This window comes from Dermacentor silvarum, chromosome 4 (assembly GCF_013339745.2).
Source record: "Dermacentor silvarum isolate Dsil-2018 chromosome 4, BIME_Dsil_1.4, whole genome shotgun sequence".
NCBI classification, from domain to species: domain Eukaryota; kingdom Metazoa; phylum Arthropoda; class Arachnida; order Ixodida; family Ixodidae; genus Dermacentor; species Dermacentor silvarum.
The window spans coordinates 110,342,788-110,363,843 of NC_051157.2; the positions used below are offsets into that span (position 1 = coordinate 110,342,788).

Sequence of the window (21,056 nt, forward strand, 5' to 3'; positions counted from 1 at the left end):
TTCTCAAATATTATAATTACATGAAAAGTGTCAATGAGAAAATTGTAGAGCAACATGAAAAACTCCCGATACAGCTTTCTGTTGCTCAATACGTGCTACATAAAAGTGTTTTTCCGAGCGTGAAAGAAGCCCCTGAATACACGCAAAGTGCCTCGAGAGGCCAGTCGCGCGGTAATTTTGCGTGGTCTCACGGGCTTCTTCCAGTTTGAAGCGATAAAACGTGCCGCGCTATTCTTAACTGATTCAAGCGAGTTAATAAGGTAAGTATGGTGAGGATTCCAATGATAGCCAGATATATCCCCGCTCGATCAGTACACGCTTTTTCACGAATATCGCGCGTCTTTCCGCGGAGGTGGCGTTGTGATTGCGGAACGCAACTCATTGCCCTTCCGGCGACGTGAAGGTCTTAAATTTGAAGACCTTGAATCCTTATGTATTGAGATATCTCTGAAGTGGCAGAAGTATACCTCGTGGCGTGTACCTACTGACACCTGTCCAACGAGCCGAATTGTAGAACCTGCGCTGGTGCTCAACCGAAAACATTGTTCCGAAACTGTCTACTTTATGTAACGTGTTCATTCTCGGAGATCTTAATGCCCACATTCGCTCTACAGACCCGCTTTCTCCAAACCCACAAAGCTCTACATTTGACTATTTCCTCGAGATGATGGAGTCGGCCGGATTCGCGCATCTCTGCACTGAGCCCACGTAACACGTCTCATACTGGTGCCTTTGTGTTACGTCTACACCCGCACTTGTCCTCGAGTGCACTGCTGTGTAGGCCTAAGCTCATCCGACCACCACGTTATCTATCCCAATACCATCACATAATTATCTGCCCGCGGATCCAACACTAGGCTTCTTCATGCGTACAGGAAGCTTGACGTTGCCCTTCTGCAGTGATTGCTGACACTCACACTATGTGAAATAGAGCTGGCAGAAGTGGACATGAATGAGATAATATACAAGCTGTGTGCTACTATGATGTGTGCGCTAACATTCGACACCGACCCGCACTCGTCACAGGAAGCACGCTTTCTAGGTTGCACCGAATATTATTTGCCTCTGCCAAACGTAAGAAAAAGAAGAAAAAAATGTTACGCCGTTTTTTAGGATCACCCTTAATTTAGGATCATAAGGCAGGACAAAACAGATCACGTACATCGATCGGCACATCAAAATGAGATCGGTAATTCATACAAGTACTCATCCAAGGCATGTTCATATTCACCGATATATTTCAAAGTGGCGCCAAAGTGGTGACATTTTCTCGGAGAGGGGGGCAGTTAGCTCGTCAAAAGCAGGCGAGCTGGAACGTTGCCCGGACTTGCGACGCGAAATTCCCGACCGATCATAACATTACCATTTTTAGACTTGTAAACAAGAATTCCTCGTTTATATTTGAACGAATTGCACACCGTTAGCATCCCGTGTAGTTGAAGTAACGAAGAGCGCTGATTAACGGTGGACTAAATGGTAGGGTGGGAATGGCTTGGTTTTGAAGGCATTGAAGCGGATCGAAGTATGAGAGGGATAAGTATTCGCCCACGACGTGATGCACTATATACGTAATATGACGGTGGATTAACTCGTAGTACATGTTAAATAAGGCAGACAAATTGAAATATGGTCGTACTCTAATTAGTATTCTTATATCATGAGCTATCATCTGTTTAATATAAGCAATGTGGTGTGAATACTTGACATGGGGATCTGGTGTTCTTATGAAACATTTTCAACACCACAAACATTTGTGCTCAGTCGAAGGTCCAAAGGCGAGGACTTTCGTTTTCCTGTGCTCGGAACGTTGCCACGGGGCTTTCTTTTCATACTTGGTCCCTGTCATTTGAACCCTCTTTTTTTCCTTCTCTTGCCATCATTGTCTTCCATCTTTCTCACTCTTGACAGCCGCAACAAGAAGCAGCGGATACACTATACTTCATGTCGCTTCCTATTTGAATGGAGCATAGCCTGGAGGAGCTAGTCCTCGAAATAGCATAGTCCGATCACTGTTCTGCATGAGCGCGAGGTGACGAATTCGAATCCAGGCCGGGGCAGAAAGGCTCCAGCGGAGGCGGTCTCGCAAAAACGCGTCGTGTATAATTTAATAGGTGAACGATTCCAGACCGGGACGGCAGGGCTCGGATGGAGGCAGTCTCGCAAGAACGCATACGCTTCGCGTATAATTTAATAGGTAGTTGTAGTAATTGGTTGTTTATTTGAAGTAAACACATAAATAAAGGAAAAGGAAGCGACGAAAATATTACTGCTGACCGCAGTAACTGTCTAGAGCAGTGTGCTGACACCTAAAATTTAATAGGCGAACGTTAAATTATCATGAAACCCTGCCTAGGTGGGGACTCTAGTCATCAGCTAGTTACTTGCCATATTCACTGAACACCCACGCTGCATAAATATCTTTGCAATGAAAGACAGTTTTTCACGATTTTAACAGCTTGGTCCCTATATTGTGTGAAGTTAAAATTTTGTGAGAGGGGCAGTGAGTGAAATGTGTTTTGTTCATTTCTCATTAACCTCTATTAGTATTTAATTACCTGCTGCTTCCCCAAATCGTAAATGCTGACAGACAGATGTAACATGCGCGAGCCAATTAGTCCTATAATTTCCGAAAAAGATACAGCTGCTCACCGGGCTATCAAGGCCACTGAGAGCATAGGCATATATACCAGTAGAGTCAGCGCTTGGAATCTGTATAGCGTAGTTCCGGGTGCTTTATCACTTCTCGTATGTTCTACGTAGCGTGGTTATCTATACTTCTCTGATCGGCTACAAGCACATCGCTGCATTTTATCATTTTTTACTCCTTAAAAACTGCACTCAGGTGGGACGTGAAATGTTACTCTCATGACGGAATGAACTGTGTAATTTTTTTTTCTGAAATATAACCGGTAGAGACCATCAACAGAATATTTTAGTGAAACTCCAGGAAAAGTGGGATACAGAAAGCCGAAGAAAACAGGAAACGTTATGTCACTAAAATTGCCATTCCTTGTTCGTCCGTTTATTCCGTTACGCTGACAGTGACCATTGTCGACATCGACGTTACTTTCTCCTCGGGTGAACTGTCCTGAAGAAGGAGGCCACGCCGTGCAAGTCCCGTCGAACCCTGCGGACATGACAAAAAATCAGCCAAAGAAGACTTTATCCACAACCGCCACCAGCGGGATTTGGACATATGTCACTGCAACAATGCGCATTTGGGTGTCGGGCGCTAACCATTGCGCTATCGCGCAGCAGCGCTGGTCAGTCGGTGCAGTGCTTTGCGTTTCACAAGAATTATGAGAAGCGGTGGCATCTGCGCATGTACTTCTGTGTCCAAAACAATCAATACTGTAGCGGACGAGGATGACATGCTGTGCATCGCATATAAGCTGGTGAGTCCTTTTCAACATGGCTCACACCCACGAAGGGGATATTCTACACAAATCAAAAAGCAAATAAGTTTTTATTAGCAAAAAAATTGAAAAAGCAGGAAATTAAACTTATTTGAATAAAAAATTAATAAAAATAAAAATATACTAATTAAAGAACATGTGACAAAAATCTCAACAGTAGTAGTAGTGGTAGTAGAAAACTTTATTTTATGTTTTAAGAACGAAGTCCCAGAGGGTGGAGCCCTCAGTCCAGGGCCCCATTTGCTGCTGCTATCCGGCTGGCCCGGTCGATCAGGCATCGCTGGTCGTCGAAGGCTGTGCTGGAAAGAGCGGCTTCCCACTGGGATGGGGAGGGGTTGGGTATTCTAGGTAAGCCGGGTGGTTTGGAGCATTCCCACGTAGAATGGTAGAGGTTTGGGTGACCACCACAGAAAGGACATTTGTCGGGGTACTGGCTAGGGTAAAAAGTGTGGCGGAGAGCAAGGCTGGGGAACGTATTAGTTTGGAGCTGACGCCAAGCGGCTGCATCTGCACGGTTTAGCTTCACGTGTGGTGGGGGGAATATTCTACGGGATAGTCTGTGGTGTTGTAGTATATGCGTGTATGTAAGCGGTATCGTTTCCACTTTGTCTGGGTTGGACTGGTCTTCCACCGGTGCCTGGAGGGTTAGGCCTCGGGCTGCCGCATGAACGCGCTCATTGCCAGGGAGAGACGCATGCCCAGGTGTCCAGACTAGGTGAACTAGTGGAATGTTTTGCTTCTTCTGTAGAATTTTATGAGCGATCGGTGAAATCCTTCCTTGTGCGTAGTTTCGACATGCTTGCTGGGAATCTGTAAGAATATGTATGATCTTATCTGGGGGTTGAGCGCTGATGGCGAGGGCTATGGCACATTCTTCGGCTTCCGTGCAGTTGTCAGTCGACCACCGCTACCACTTTGGCTGTATTGTCAGGGTAGCACGCGGCGTCTGTATAGAAGGTGTCGAGGTCGTTGCAGTATGCTCGGTGCAGTGCCATTGCACGCGCAGTGCGCCTGCCTTTATGGTGTTCGGGGTGCATATTCCGAGGTATGGGGGCCACTGTAATGTTTTCTTTGATGTTTGGGGCGATTGACAGGGGCTCTCGTGGGGAAAACTCTGATGTTGGGTAACGTAATTGTCTGAGTACGTGCCTTCCTGTCGATGTACGTTTAAGTCGTTCGATCTGCCCGACTTTCTGGGCTTGTAGTTATGTAGACCAAGCTAGAGATAGACCCCCTAGCAACGTAACCGACTCGATGTTTGTAAATTTATGATGTGCATTGCAAATAGCCCTGTGGCTGCGGCGAATTATACAGCTCCATTTGATAATAAATTTGGAATGGTCATCGACAACACGAGATATACGGAGAGGAAGTTCAAGGAAATTTTTTCGCAAGTAGGTCAAACGGCGGCAATAACCTTAATGAAGGAAGTTATCGATCCATGGTTTCTTCTCCATTACAATAGAAACAAAAGTTAGAAGTCAAGAGTCCAGACCGATAAGAATAAAACTTTAGGGATGGGACTCTGCATCGGAAGCCGGTTAAACTGTTGTCACTTATTGACGTGACAGGTTTTGATCCGAATGGCATGGGTAACGTAAACGCTGAAAGTCGGCCAACGGTAGAAGGGTGGACGATCAAGTGCACTTAAACGATAGTAACGGCTTGAAACGGGCGTTTGCGTACAGGGAAAAAGACGGCATAACATGAAAAATACGTCCTACCAGGGATGACGACTCAAAAGAATCAGCACACTCTTTCATGTAGATCCCTATATATCCAGGTACCCACACAAGGTGAACATGACACAAGTTATTCGGTATTATGAGTACAAAACAGGTGAAATAAAGCTGGCTTCTTAGAGGAAGCTAAACGCGTACAAATCGAGACGGAGTCAGTCACAATGATTGCGTTAACATGCTGTGGACTCAACTTTTTCAGGGCCAGAACAATTATCAGGAATTCAGCTATAAATATTGGCGTATACTCAGGCAAGCGAAGGGCCAAAGTGCAATCGAGCTGAGCAGAAAAAAAAAATGCCAACTCCAGCTTCTTTCGTCAATTGTGTTGCATCTGTGACAACCACAGGGTAGAGCGGATATTCATTAGGGTGATCTTCGAGTATGTCATTCGAAATACGCGACCGGGGAGACTTGGCGTTCTTAGGATATCTGCAGTAGAAAACGATGTCCACGTTTGAAGGAAATGAAATGCTGGGAACTATATTTTGAATTTCTGCTTTGAGTGTAGCCAACGGCGACTGTACAAAGACAACCTGCAGTCGCCGATAACGGGGACATTGAACGCAGAAGAATTAACCTGGATTAGAATTTAAAAAAAAACTGATTGTGACCGAGGTAACCTTGTGCCATATTTTCTAAGTCTTAAACATAAGTAACTGGAACCTTGACTCCAGAGGGAGAGTTCTGGATTTCAGGTATGACACCGAGTTTGCCACATTTATATCGCGGAATTACCGATGCATATGTGAAGAGCTTGTCTTTCAAGAAGTAACAAACGGCTGAGTTTGTAACCAGCGCGCCCTGAAACAAGCACGCATCTAAACTCAAGCACAGGTCGAACATAAAGTTTAAAAATTATGAATACGATGTTTCTTCGTATACCAGTTTCTAAGTCCAAGGCGCGTTCACCTTTAGAGCTAATGCAGTCTGCATGAGGCCGCCAATTCGAGGAACGGTCACAAGTAATTCCTAAGTACTTCAATGGCGCCACTTGAGAGATGGGCTCCTGGTGACACAGAAAGGTAAAAGACACCGAATATGACAGAGGGAAAAAGAAAACGGAGCATTTACTAAAGTTAAGAGTAAACGAATGGTCATCGAGTCAGTTTTCTAATTCAGTGAAATAACATTCATCATCATCATCATCAGCCTATATTTTATGTCCACTGCAGGACGAAGACCTCTCCCTGCGATCTCCAATTACCCCTGTCTTGCGCTAGCGTATTCCAACTTGCGCCTGCAAATTTCCTAACTTCATCATCCCATCTGTTTTTCTGCCGACCTCGACTGCGCTTCCCTTCTCTTGGTATCCATTCTGTAACCCTAATGGTACACCGGTTATCCATCCTACGCATTACATGGCCTGCCCAGCTCCATTTCTTCCGCTTAATATCAACTAGAATATAGGCTATCCCCGTTTGTTCTCTGATCCACACCGCTCTCTTCCTGTCTCTTAACGTTAGTCCTAAGATTTGTCGTTCCATCGCTCTTTGTGCGGTCCTTAACTTGTTCTCGAACTTCTTTGTTAACCTCCAAGTTTCTGCCCCATATGTTAGCACCGGTAGAATGCAATGATTGTACACTTTTCTTTTCAACGACAGTGGTAAGCTCCCAGTCAGGATTTGGTAATGCCTGCCGTATGCATGCACTCTAACCCAATTTTATTCTTCTGCAAATTTCTTTCTCGTGATCAGGGTCCCCTGTGAGTAATTGACCTAGATTAACGTACTCCTTTAGAGACTCCAGAGGCTGAATGGCGATCCTTAATTCTTGTTCCCTTGCCAGGCTATTGAACATTATCTTTGTCTTCTGCATATTTATCTTCAACCCAATTCATACACTTTCTCGATTTAGGTCCTCAATCATTTGCTGTAATTCGTCTTCATTGTTGCTGAATAGGACAATGTCATCTGCAAACCGAAGGTTGCTGAGATATTCGCCGTTGATCCTCACTCCTAAGCCTTCCCAGTCTAAGAGCTTGAATACTTCTTCTAAGCATGCAGTGAATAGCATTGGAGAGATTGTGTCTCCTTGCCTGACCCCTTTCTTGATAGGCAACTTTCTACTTTTGTTGTGGAGAACGAAGGTAGCTGTGGAATCCTTGTAGATGTTTGCTAAGATATTCACGTATGCCTCCTGTACTCCTTGATTACGCAATGCCTCTATGAGTGCTGGTATCTCTACTGAATCAAATGCCTTTTCATAATCTATGAAAGCCATGTAGAGAGGTTGATTGTACTCCGCAGATTTCTCGATCATCTGATTTATGACATGGATATGAACCATCGTAGAATATCCCTTCCTGAAGCCAGCCTGTTCTCTTGGTTGGCTGAAGTCAAGTGTTGCCCTGATTCTATTGGAAATTATCTTGGTGAATATTTTATACAATACTGATAGCAAGCTAATGGGTCTATAATTCTTCAGTTCTTTAACGCCTCCTTTCTTATGGATTAGTATAATGTTGGCGTTCTTCCAGCTCTCTGGTACACATGAAGTTGTGAGGCATTGCGTATAAAGGACCGCAAGCTTTTCAAGCATGATATCTCCTCCATCTCTGATTAAATCTACTGTTATTCCATCTTCTCCAGCAGCTTTTCCCCTGGTCATGTCTTTCAAGGCCCTTCTAACTTCAGCGCTAGTTATAGAAGGAGCATCTGTATCCGCTTCATCACTATTTTGAATGAAAGTAGCTTGGCTGTTTTGGGCACTGTACAGGTCAGTATAGAATTCTTCCACTGCTTTTACTATGTCATCGAAATTGCTGATGATATTACCATGCTTATCTTTCAGTGCATACATCTTGCCTTGTCCTATGCCAAGCTTTTTTCTTACTGATTTACTGCTGCGTCCATATTTTACGGCTTCCTCAATCTTTCCCACGTTATAATTTCGAATATCCCTTACTTTTTTCTTGTTGATTAGTCTTGACAGTTCAGCGAATTCTATCTGATCTCTTGAGTTGGACATTTTCATGTTCTGTCGTTTCTTTATTAGGTCCTTTGTTTCTTGGGAGAGCTTACCTACTGGTTGCCTTGGTGCCCTACCTCCCACTTCAATTGCTGCTTCTGAGATCAACCTAGTTACGGTTTCATTCATTACCTCTATGTTGTCTTTATCTTCCTTTTCTAAAGCTGCATATTTGTTTGCAAGCACCAGCCTGAATTGGTCTGCATTTACCCTTACTGCCTCTAGGTTGGCCTGTTTCCTCTTGACTAATTTCACTCTCTCTCTCTCTTCAAATTGAGAGAAATCCTAGACCTCACTAACCTATGGTCACTGCACTTTACTTTACCTAACACTTCTACATTCTGCACTATGCTTGGATCGGCAGAGAGTATGAAATCTATTTCATTCCTTGTTTCTCCATTAGGGCTTTTCCAGGTCCACTTCCTGTTGCTGCGCTTCCTGAAGAAGGTATTCATTATTCGGAGCCTATTCCTTTCCGCGAACTCTACTAACATCTCTCCTCTTGCATTGCTAGAATCGATGCCGTAGTTGCCAGTTGCTTGCTCACCAACCTGCTTTTTCCCCACTTTTGCATTGAAGTCGCCCATGACTACAGTATACCGAGTTTGCCCCTTTCTCATTGCGAGTTCAACATCTTCATAAAACTGTTCTATTTCTTCATCATCGTGACTACAGGTTGGGGCATAGGCTTGTACTACCTTCATTTTGTACCTCCTATTCAGCTTTATTACGACGACTGCTACACTCTCATTAATGCTGTAGAATTCATCAATGTTGCCCGCTATGTTGTTATGCACTAGAAATCCTACCCCGGATTCTTTATTATCTGGAAGACCTCTGTAGCAGAGGACGTGGCCGTTAGTCAGCACTGTGTAAGCCTCACCCGTTCTTCTAACCTCACTAAGGCCAATAATATCCCAGGAAATGCCTGATAATTCTTCAAATAGTCCTGCTAAGCTAGCCTCACTCGAGAGGGAGCGCGTGTTGAACGTTGCCAGGTTCAGTTTCCATTGGCGGCCTGTCTTGACCCAGAGATTCTTAGCACCCTCTGCCGCGTAGAAGATCTGACCGCCGCCTTGGTCAGGTGCTTCGCAGCCACTGGGAACTGAGGGCCATGGGTTAATTGTCGGAGTCATGAGGGAGGTAGTGGCCGAATACTGCACCAGGGAGGCCAATTCCTGTTCTGGTGAGGGAGTGACTTTGATGAAGCTTAGTGGGCCTTCCTAGTTTGGTTGCACCTGAACTAGTATAGCCCCAGTAGCTCTCGGCGATATATGTTTTTTTCTTTACGGTGTCAGGCACCACTCCATGCCTGAAAATGTGGTGGACTGGAGTAGGATTCGAACTTACGACCTTCAGATTTGAAGCCGGGTATTCTACCCGGCTTCAAATCATTGTAACATTGTAGAGCACTAAATGTTTGTAGAATAGCTGACGCGAAAAAAGAAAGCTCTATCATCAGCGTACACATTTACCGTAGAGTCATTGCGGATAGGGCCCGAAGGCAGCAAGATATTTACCAGCTAGTAGCAGATATTTACCAGCTATAGCAGCTCGTAGCGCATCCTAATCTGCCAGCCATCCTAATCTGCCAATGTGTGCTGCTGTGGTCTGTATTTTATCTGCCAGAAGAGACACCGCCGTGGCAACACACACACACACACACACACACACACACACACACACACACACACACACACACACACACACACACACACACACACACACACACACACACACACACACACACACACACACACACACACACACACACACACACACACACACACACACACACACACACACACACACACGCACGCACGCACGCACGCACATATCAAGATATTCAGGAACATAGCCATTCCTCATCCTAGAAAGCTTGTTATGTATGATCGACACTATCATTTGCTTTTGCAATATCAAAGGTTACTGAGGCTGATATTTCCCCAGATTGACTAACTAGTTTAATGCTGTTTTCCAAGTACACGTGGGCAGACCAAATCGAGCATGCCTGTCGGAAATCAATCTCCTTCGAACTGGGAATATTGTATGCAACATACATTTTCATAGACGGTCGGAAATAATTGTTTCAACTAGATTTGGTGTTAAAGAAGTCGGTCTGATGTCGTTTAGAACGTATCCTAGATTTTATTTCTATTTATTTTATTTTCAGATTTATTTCGCAAATTTCTATTTCAATTTACAAATTAAAAAATGTCTATCAATTTACATGACAAAAATAATTACATTTCAATCCGGTTACGCCGCGAAACAAAGATACGACCTCGCAATAAACTCTTCGTGCAGCAAACTGTTTCAAATATTCTCCAACTAACTATCAACCACTGGATTGCATTAACAGTCAGGTCTTAAAATCCACCAGTATAGATCATTTTTGACCCATTTGTGATGTTGAGGTGATGTTATATCATATCACGTTATTTATTGTGTTTAGTATATCTTTCTCTCCCTGCAATTTGTTCGTTTTCTCCCTTTTCTATGTGGGAAGGAATTATCTGTTCTTCCACCCTGCTAGAATTCCCTGTGGGCATTTCAGTATCAGTGAAAACAAGATGGAAAGAAGAAAGAAAAGAGGCACAAACTTGACAATGATGATAATCAGCCTCAAACATATGGCACATACTCTCAATACAGGGTGGGCCAAGAATCAGACAGTTTATGTAAAACAACGTCGAAAGCATCGACGGCGTCTATGCCAACAACGACATCGCAACGACAAAGCTACTTTTTCTTATTTTTTTAAATTTTTTTTTTACTTATGGCTCATGGGATTCCCAGTTGTCAAGTGCTTGATATAAAAGCAATGCAACGTAGAGGGAAAAAAATAATTCGCTTAAATCTCGTAGGGCGTAGGTGGCACTGCGTCAGTTCCGTCATGACGTCATTGTAGCTTTGGCATCAGAGTTGGCATCAGAGTAGAATAATCCCCAGCCGAGACCTTCAAAACGACTCATCGAGCCTGAAAAGCAAGAAGCCTGCAACAGGGCATCTGCGTCATCAACCGGGGCTTAAACATTTATTTCCACAAACATGAATTTCATAAATGGCGTAACGAAACTTTAAGGTCATTTCAAGTTCTACGCTCCCGACACGTTGGAAAGAAAGTGCTTGGACGTTGTCTTATACAGAATGATGGAGACTGAAAATATGACTGTTCTACACAACTTCTCGAAGCTTATTATACTGACCACAAAGCAAATTCACCTTGATATCCCGAAAAATGAACAAAATGAACACAGTGCGCAAAGATTATCTGAATCAAATATTTTCACTTGACAAAATGTCATACCCCATCGAACAAATTACAGCATAAGCCTTAGGCCAATCAGAATCGAACATAAGGTTCCATAAGTCCCATAAAGATATGCATTTGCATTAAATAAATCTGGTAAACTTCTACATGGAGCGCCTGAGAGTACTGAAGTCTTTCCATGTATTTCAATTTCCACAACATGCATTAATTAGTATATCATACAGAAATGAAATTAGGTCGCGTGTCCCAAAGAAAGTAAAATCACAACTTAATTATTTATTTAAGCATCACAGAAATTATAATTATAACTGAAGTATTACCTGAAATATTAAAATTTTTCTTATTCTTACTATAAATTATTACGTTAATCGCATACATCATAGCGTGCGCTGTTTACCTCTCCTCCTTCCTTTTCATCTCGGACCACCCTTTCCCCCCTCACCACCATCCTCCTCCTCTCCACAGTCCAACTGCCATTACCACCTCAGTTTGCCAGGGATAGCCAGAGCTAGGATGAGTACTAAATAGCATTACTAGTCTTTCAAAGAAACTCTCATTCCTTCGAGAAAAGGGCTCCAGCTTGAATTAATTTTTCAACTCGCGCAAATTTAATCACTCGTATTTTCGCCGCGATTAGTTTCTTCTTTCGCGTGCATTAACCGCGTATTTCACGTTTCCCGAGCATGCATCTCTTTAGAATTGGGATGCTTGCCCGATAGCAGAAGTTCAGCAGGGCGGAGAAATCAGCTGGCGCTCACACCTCTCTTTCTATGGTCTTTAAAAACATGGCGGCTGAAAAAACCACGACCGTCGCGTCGCTTGCAGATTGCATAAGTGGAGTAAATTTTTTTCCCGTTTTGCACAGGAATAACTGAGTAGTAATTCCATGTTTTTTATAATCACAAATCATCATTAAAGAGTGGATACTGAGCGCAAAATGGGGAAATTCTCGCTTTTTTTACAGGGTCGCGCAAAGGACGCCATTTTTAAAAGGGTGACCTTTTTTTTTGCGCCTCTCGGTTCGCGCGGAGCTTCAGGGCGCGTACTTGCTTGCGGCCGCGGTTGCTCGCCGCACTTAGGAACCATGGCAGCAAGGCGTCTACGAACGGTAGCCTGGATCGGTGGAGGCTCGATCGTCGCTGCCTATGGCTTTACTTACCTCAACGAGCACAGGCGAGCACCCGCCGTCGTCGTCGAAGCCGCGGATCCGAAGGACATGCCGACTCGGCCACACCTCCCTTTGCCGCCCCGCGCTACGCAGCTCAAGAACCTGCGCGAGACGCCCGAATTCGATGTGCTCGTCATCGGCGGCGGAGCGACTGGTGCCGGAGTCGCGCTGGACTCTGTAACGCGGGGCCTCAAGACCGCTCTGGTGGAGACGTACGATTTCTCCGCCGGCACGAGCAGTCGGAGCACCAAGCTGATCCACGGCGGTGTGCGCTACCTCCAGAAGGCCATCATGAACCTAGACGTCGAACAGTACCGGATGGTGCGCGAAGCTCTGCAAGAGCGTGCGAACCTGCTCGCCATCGCGCCTCACCTGTCGAGTCCGCTGCCCATCATGCTGCCTATCTACCGCTGGTGGCAGGTCCCCTACTACTGGGTCGGCATAAAGATGTACGACGTGGTCGCGGGAAAACAGTGCCTGAAGAAGAGCTACTTCCTCTCGGCCAAGCGGTGTCTTGAACTGTTTCCCATGCTGAAGAAGGAGCACCTTTGCGGCGGCCTCGTCTACTATGACGGTCAGCACAACGACGCACGGATGAACGTGAGCATCGCACTAACGGCGGCGCGCAACGGGGCCAGCATCGCCAACCACACCAGCGCCATCGCGCTGCTGAAAAAAACTGATGAGAACGGGAAGCAGGTCGTGTGCGGGGCGAGGATGAAGGACATGTTGACGGGCGATGAGTTCGACGTGCGGGCTAAATGCGTCGTGAACGCAACGGGACCTTTCACCGACACCATACGCCGTATGGACGACCCCAACTGCAAAGCCATTTGCATGCCGAGCTCTGGTGTTCACATCATCTTGCCCGACTACTACAGTCCCGACAATATGGGCCTTTTAGATCCTGACACGAGTGACGGGCGTGTCATCTTTTTCCTTCCGTGGGAAAACGCGACAATCGCTGGGACAACAGACAGACCTTGTCCAGTCACCCACAACCCGGCTCCTACTGAAGATGACATCATGTTCATCCTAAACGAAGTTCGTCACTACTTGAACCAAGATGTGGTTGTGCGCCGGGGTGACGTCCTGTCAGCGTGGGCAGGCATCAGGCCACTGGTCGTCGACCTGAACAAGAGTGTGCCTGGAAAGACGGAGGCTATTGCACGAAATCACATAATCTACATTAGTGATTCGAACCTTGTTACTATTGCAGGAGGCAAATGGACCACATATCGTGTCATGGCTGAGCACACTATGGATGCGGCCATCAAAGCCTGTGGCCTCCAGCCACAGCAGAAATCTCAGACCCTGGGCTTCATCCTCGAGGGTGGCCACACGTGGACACCAACAACGTACATCCGCCTCGTACAGGACTTTGGGCTGGAACCAGCGGTTGCGAAACACCTGTCAAGGAGCTACGGTGATCGTGCAGTTTCTGTCGCAAAGCTAGCTGCGCTCACTGGGAAGCGCTGGCCAGTCCTGGGACGGAGACTACATGAGGAGTTTCCATACATCGAGGCAGAGGTGCGCTATGCAGTGCGAGAGTACGCTTGCACTGCTGTCGATGTGATTGGTCGCCGCATGCGGCTTTCGTTCCTCAATGTCCAAGCAGCGCACGAGTGCCTTCCAAGGGTCGTTGACATCATGGCCGAAGAGCTGAAGTGGACCAAAGAGAGGAAGGAGCGGGAACTGGCCAAGGCCAAAGAGTTCCTTGACATTGAGATGGGCGGTGATGTCAACAAGGAGTCCCAGAAGAAACTCCCCATGACTTTCACAGCATCTGAAATGGACCAGTACATTCAGAAATTCCAGGCCATCGACAAAGACCGCAAAGGCTACATCAGTGTGGTTGATCTGCGTAGAAGCCTCAAGGCTGCAGGAGAGGCTGTATCAGAGTCACAGTTGCGAGAAATGCTGAACGAGGTGGACCTGAACAAGAATGGACAGATTGAGCTTAGCGAGTACTTGGAGTTGATGAATTCTATCAAGACGGGCTCTATCGCAGGAAGCCGGCTTGCCCAGGTTGTTGATGTAGAGTATTCAAGGACACTGACTGTTGATAGAAGCGGGGGTGGTCTCTAAGGAGGTGCTGTCACTTGTAGTTTTGTTTTTCCTTTATTATCCGGAACATCGTGCAGAAAAATGATCCCCATCACTTCCCTTTATCTCAGCATGAGCTATGTTGCTGTTACGTACACTCATGAAAAGTGCAGTGTTTGCCAACGTTGGTAGAGGCAGCTTTTGCCATCTTTTTACTTGCCCCGTTCTCCTAGATGAGAACAAGAACAGCCTGCCAAAGGTCATATTGACAGCATTTTGTTTTTCTTTTGCTAAAACAATTTCTATTGAATAGAGATTTCTGGTCCTTGTAGATGTGCTGCATTTCCTCTCCCGTGCTGTGTTCATTAACTATGCGATAAGTGGTTTTTCGAGCACCATTATTCACGTTTGATTGTGCTATGGAATGGCCATGAGCTGTGTACGTCTATAAACAAGGAGGCAAATTGCCACACCCGAGTGATACGAAGCGCCATTTTCGTCCTGTTTCGTGCATTTTTGAGTACTTTGGTAAACCACATCCTTTTTTTTTTTATTCGTACTGCACATATTATTTACCTAGCTCTTACTGAAATGTGAACATGTTGACACATTCTCCTACAATGTGTTGTGTGTGTGTTTGTTTAGGCGTTTTACAATGTGGTGTCTTTAAAACTTTCAAAGCCGCTTTGCAAGTGACAAGATCTCGTTTGGCTTTGCTGCAGAGTTCCTGTAGCACAGCTCTTGCTCTGAAGCTTGGACTCACCATCTTTCTAAATGTTGAGAAGTTTGAAGCAACAGAAGTTATATAACAGCCTCAGTACATCGCCATTGACAGGTCCAGTGGTGCGCAAAGTGGCTTGGGAAGTTTCAAAATTCAGGCTATACCTACACTTTTGTCAATGATAGATAGCCCTTGTTGCTTTGCATGATTCTTTCTACCCACTGTGATAAAGAAATACGCTTCCAATCGCGGTAGCTTCAGCTGCATCACTAATTTCTGGCAGCATTTGTGGATTTGTCTGTTTTTAGTACGAAACATTGTTCTTTGTATACGTCAAGAATAAATTCATCTAGATGGCATCTTTTGTTTCAGGTGCTGAGCGTAATGCCATCGTGATAGTCACTAGTCACAGAATGTGATTTTTGCTTGTTGAATGCGTAATGGGGAGCATTTGCTAGATCTGCATTGCCCTATTCCTATAACCTTTGTTATTGCTTATAGTTGATGAGTTGTTTTACAGAACATCATTTTGCTTTACAAACTGTATTTACAAACCATAATTGCAATCCTCTCACACTGTGAAGATGTTTGTCAGATAGGTATGTGCCACTCGGGTTGAAACTTGCAGCCAGCATGCCAATTGCTCATTTCTTCTATAAACTGCATAAATGGCTACAATACCCTCTCTCTTCCCACTGTATTGCATTGCTTATCAGACACGTGATATGCAGTTTTTGGCACTGAAGTATGTGTCGGCCAATGGAGGATCTCGACGTTTTACATGGAATTGCAAGCACTCAATGCGAGACCTGTTTGCCACATGCAATAACAAGTGTGCATCTGTCTTCTACATTTGCTGGAGCACGGACTGGTTGGCCTGCTGCACTGCCGCTGGACTTTTGCTTCCAAGAGATGCTCTGTTCTAATATGGGAATCTCTGTGCGCTATTGTCATGCGCCATGTATTGTATCCTTTTCAAATTGCATGCTTGGGCATTGCTGCAGAGTGAAAACGGACTTTATGGAATCAAGTTCACTGATGGCATTTGCCCTCTTTCTTCCTGCCGCGGCTGTTCACACATGCAGCCTGCCATTTCCACAAGCCATCTGCTGGCACCCAGTTACTCGTTTAGTAACTAAACTGATTGAATTAGTTTGCAAATTAAATAATAAAGTTACGAAGTCGTCATTACGTTGCATGGCAGAGTATGGAAAAGAATGTTTCGGAGATTCTGCTGGCACTGTATAATGGTTCACTTCAGTTCAAACCCACTGGCCATGCTATTGTTCGTGATGATGAATGCCATTTGTGACAATTTATTATTTATTAGTGTTCATGCTTTGTTGTGGTTGCATCAGGCATGACTGTCTGTGATTAGTGCACACTCTTGTGGAATCGAAATTTTTCTTTTCACTCATTCATGTTGTTCCTTTCCCACAGTGATGCTTTTGCTGTAGTGCACAAACAGTAGGCTGTTCAATAAATTTTATTATAAGCTGAGCTTGCTGATATCTGCACTGAAGTTCATTGGAAGAACAGGACACACCCATATGAAGCAAAGCCTCGGTGAGACATATTCAGGTTAGTATGTAAAAAAAAACAAAAAAAAAAAACAGTTGGCTTCTCTGGCTCTGAACTCCTTTACTATGACAGCACACATGACCATGTTTTCAAGAACAACTTCTGTGAAATGCACACAGTGTCATCCCGTCCATTACGGTATTGTTTCTTGTGGCCTACGAAATATCCAGAGGTGCCACAAATCTCGGCAAAGTGGAGACTTGTGGTTGTTGGTGCATGTTTGAGGAAGGAAAAAAAATCAGCACGCATGAAAAAAATGGAGACCGAGGAAGCGACGACACCAGCGTTATTCACCATGTGTCCCTCTTGTGCCAAGATTTTAAAATATGCAAGTGCCACGTACTTTGACAAAAACAATGTAATGTTGTTTGCCGTCGCTTGGAGCAAGTCAGACTATTTTTTGTATTTCGCCTAATAACATAATTAGTTATTATTAATTAATCAACTGCTCAAATACTGTATTCAGAGGAACAGTGTCAATGAGAAAAGTGCCCTGTGAATAGCCGCACGGCACTTTTGCGCATTTTGTGGGATTTCTGGCTAGTGGTTAGCACATCCAGCTACAGATTGCCGATTGCCACGAGGGCATGAGATCAAATCTCAGTGTTGGGCAGCAAAGTGTTATTTTTCTTCAACCTATGATGAGCGCGAGGATGAGAAGGTGGCCTGACAAAATGACAGCAGCTGTGGTCATTGGCATGACATAAAGGACGCACGGACACGGCAAACCCTGTTTTGATCTCTTAAGCAGCTCTAGTAGTAACCGCCACCCTGGACCACATCTGGGGATGCAGCGAAGACCCTCCCCCAGCAGACCTCCTAGGACAGTGATCGTCATGTGAAGTCTGGGACAGAACCCTAACAACTACAAGCCTGGACGCGCAGCTACAGGCCATCAAACGCGCTGAGGAGGTGGCGACCAGGCACAGTCTGACAGCTATCTCCTTCGTAGGAAACCAACGCTTTTCCGAAATGACGTTGCGTACTACTACTAGTAGTAATGGGGGGGGGGGGGGATTTGCCCCAAGTTTAAGCAGCTACACATCAAAGATAACCAGCAGCTGCCAGCATCTCTGAACTTCTTTCAGCCTGCCACTGGTTTACGACTTACCGTATCATGGGCTATATGCTGCTCATTATTATCTTTGCATTCAGTCAAGAAGCTGAAAAACATATGCATCACCATGACATTAAATGAACCTGAAGAGGAACACTAAGTAAATGTATACTGATAAAGTATTCCTTAAAAATTAGATTTTTTTTAATTTTGCAGTAATAGGTTGGTTATTAGAAGAGAATGAAGGTCCAAGTTCCATTTCCTAAATTTTGCACCATAACCCCTGTGCCAGTGTAACGACAAAGATTTGTATTTATAGCATTATAGCTTAGTAAAGGTCAAAACTTGCCAAGGTCAGTCTGTCTCTTCTAGAATACGATGTAGTCCATCTTTACAGATGAAACAAAAGACCTGAGCAGAGGCTGTTAAAATTCTTGGTGTTATGGCGAAAGGTGTAGGAACCTCGAAGCAGTGTCGCCAACAGTCTCGTTCTTGTGTCTTTTCTGGCTTACCAAGCTTCCTCTAGCAGCAAGTGCTTCTTTTTAAAAAAAAGAAAGCGAATAGATTTCTTTGGTTTTTTCGTGGTTGGTGGTAGGTCCGACTTGGAGATGAAAACGTTTTTTCATTCACTCTTTTGCTCTCTCACATGCTCTATCGCGCATTTGTTCAGGCTATTCACTTACACTGACAATCATCATCGATGGTTTCTGCACAATGTTTATGTTATTCTAGAAGGGTGATTTACTCGTACAGCTCAGGTTATCTTCCTCTTTTGGGTCCCTTTAATCAAGTGCACCAAGGTTAAGATCCCAAAGAATGCTAATCGCATAAAAATTACCATCATGCAGGGACCATGTCGACATGGTGGAATTATAAACAATGTCTCCCGCTGCTTGCCGTCATCCTTCCTTTCTTTTTCAACGAACGCATTTCAATTCGAGCACATTTCAGTGTAGAGAGCATGCTGCATATACTGGATGTGATGCCAGATTGAAACCGCCTCCGTTTTTCTTTTTTTTTGGACTGTGTGCTAAATACAAGGATGTATGGCTGGGTTAAGAAATCGGGAGGCCTACAAACCCCTGCTGTCTCTGTAAATGGGGCCCACATTACCCAAATCTTAGGGTTCGGGGGCTGTGGACCCTTAACCCAGTGCTGCTAGGGTGAATAAAAAGTTACCTATATCGACTCTGGTTGTCCTAAAAGTTGGAACTTCTGCTGGCCACACCGTTTTCCGAGTATTTTAGCACAAGGTCACTGCCTCCAGTCATGGCTCTGCAGATCTGAACATGCCACATCTGCAACTATCAATCAGAAAAATAATCGCTGCCTCACTTGTGACCTATGTGAAAGATCAGAGCCGGTATAACGTAAAACTATTCGAATCTGTTTTTATTCCAAATCCACCATTAACCCTCCATGATAGGTGAGAATGGTTCGGGTCCAGCCCACAGGGGCAGGCGCCATGCCTAAATGGGCAGAGCCCAAGCCACTTTGACCTATCGCGAAAGGCTAATGGTCGATTTGCAATAAAAACAGATTCGAATAGTTTTACGTTATACCGTCACAGCAGTCAATGTTTATGGTGCAAGTGGAAGAAAAAACAAACAGATAAAAAGTGATTCAAACAGACAGAAAGTGATTTTTGGTGGTCTTTCTGATTATTCATTTTTTCTTCCCATCTTACCTTTTCCACCACATGCACTAACAGTTATGCACCACCCAGCGCAATGTCATACTTTATATCAATATGCAGCAATTCATTCTTTTGGTCTGACAAGCATCCCTGGTGCAGTGTTTATTGAATAGTTGATGCACAGTGCATAGGAAGTGTTTTGCCATGAACAAAGTCATTACGTAGAACTTCAAAAAATGATGCTAGACTATCACACCAGAAGGAGCTGGACAAACATTGTTGACAGATGACAATGTTGAGCATGCATGTCACCTGTTTCTGTTTTATCCTACTTGTGGCAAAGGGTATTGAAATACAGAATGCTAATGTTGAAAAAGTTGTGTCTGTCTCATCTCAAATTTGGCTCAAACAAATTTGCAGTGCAATTAACTCTTAATCACCTCTGCAAATCTATTGTGAACTTCACAAATCCAAGTGGGTTGTCTCTACATAGAAAGCACCAAGTCAAATGATGGGGCAATGCAACACAACATACAGCTGTTGATGGAAGTGTCTCACATCTACCATTGCCCCATTGCATAATGTAGTACCTGAAGCAATCTACATAAGTTATATCTAAAGGCTCTCCACATGCCCAAAATGCACGAGTTGCCTGCTTGAGCAGTAGCCTCAAAAGCAAACATTGTGCAGAACTGCTTATGATTGCGCGGCAATATTTAAATATGGGCTAATGTCAAGCTAACTTAACTGTGTGACAAGCTTGTTTGAACTTTGAACGAAATTGTTTTACCTCTCTCGTAGAGCACAAAAAAATTGGCTGTGGCCTAACTCAGTTATGCCTGGGTGTGCATAGCGAGAGGTACGGTTAATGTTATTGTTAAGCTTGGTTCTCTCTACGGTTACATATTTATCATTTAGCTTTGTACGTCTGAGTGCTTAAGTTTGGTTGTTACCTCTCGTTAAGTTATGGTTACATTAAAGAGTAGACATTTTTTAAGTGTAATGCACTTATTTTGAAAGTCTTCATCTTGTTGTTTCTCAATTGCCACAAAGAGGCCCGATGGTCGGTGAGGCGGGAGGATAAGGGGTTGTCGTCCAGTGACTTGAACACGTTTCAGGTGCTTTCCTCATCTAAATCCACTTGTATGGCCGCTTCGTACTTACGATGCTTCTTGAGGCGTGCGGCTCGTTCTTCCTCCATCTCCTCGGCTCGCTGCCTCCTCTTGGTTTCGTTCCGACGATAAAGCCTGGCTTCTTTCAGTCTCTCCGACTCACTTTCCATATCTGCCGTAGAATGCCACCGAGTTGCCCCTTCTATATATACAATGCAACGCCGGATCCTGCTCTTTTGCAGCGAGGTTTCACCGGCTCCTCCTCCGACGTCATGCCAGATGCAAGTGGCGAACGCTTGCAACACAACTGCGGCGGTGCGGCGCCACGCCGTGGTA

At 44.7% G+C, this 21,056-nt stretch overlaps 1 protein-coding gene across 1 annotated transcript; it reads left to right on the top strand.

The window, feature by feature from the left end:
- The first annotated feature begins 12,374 nt into the window (after positions 1-12,374).
- On the top strand, positions 12,375-16,832 carry LOC119450492 (glycerol-3-phosphate dehydrogenase, mitochondrial). Its single transcript, XM_037713968.2, has one exon. The coding sequence runs from the start codon at positions 12,484-12,486 to the stop codon at positions 14,653-14,655; it is 2,172 nt and encodes a 723-aa protein (XP_037569896.1). The 5' UTR covers positions 12,375-12,483; the 3' UTR covers positions 14,656-16,832.
- Positions 16,833-21,056: the final 4,224 nt, after the last annotated feature.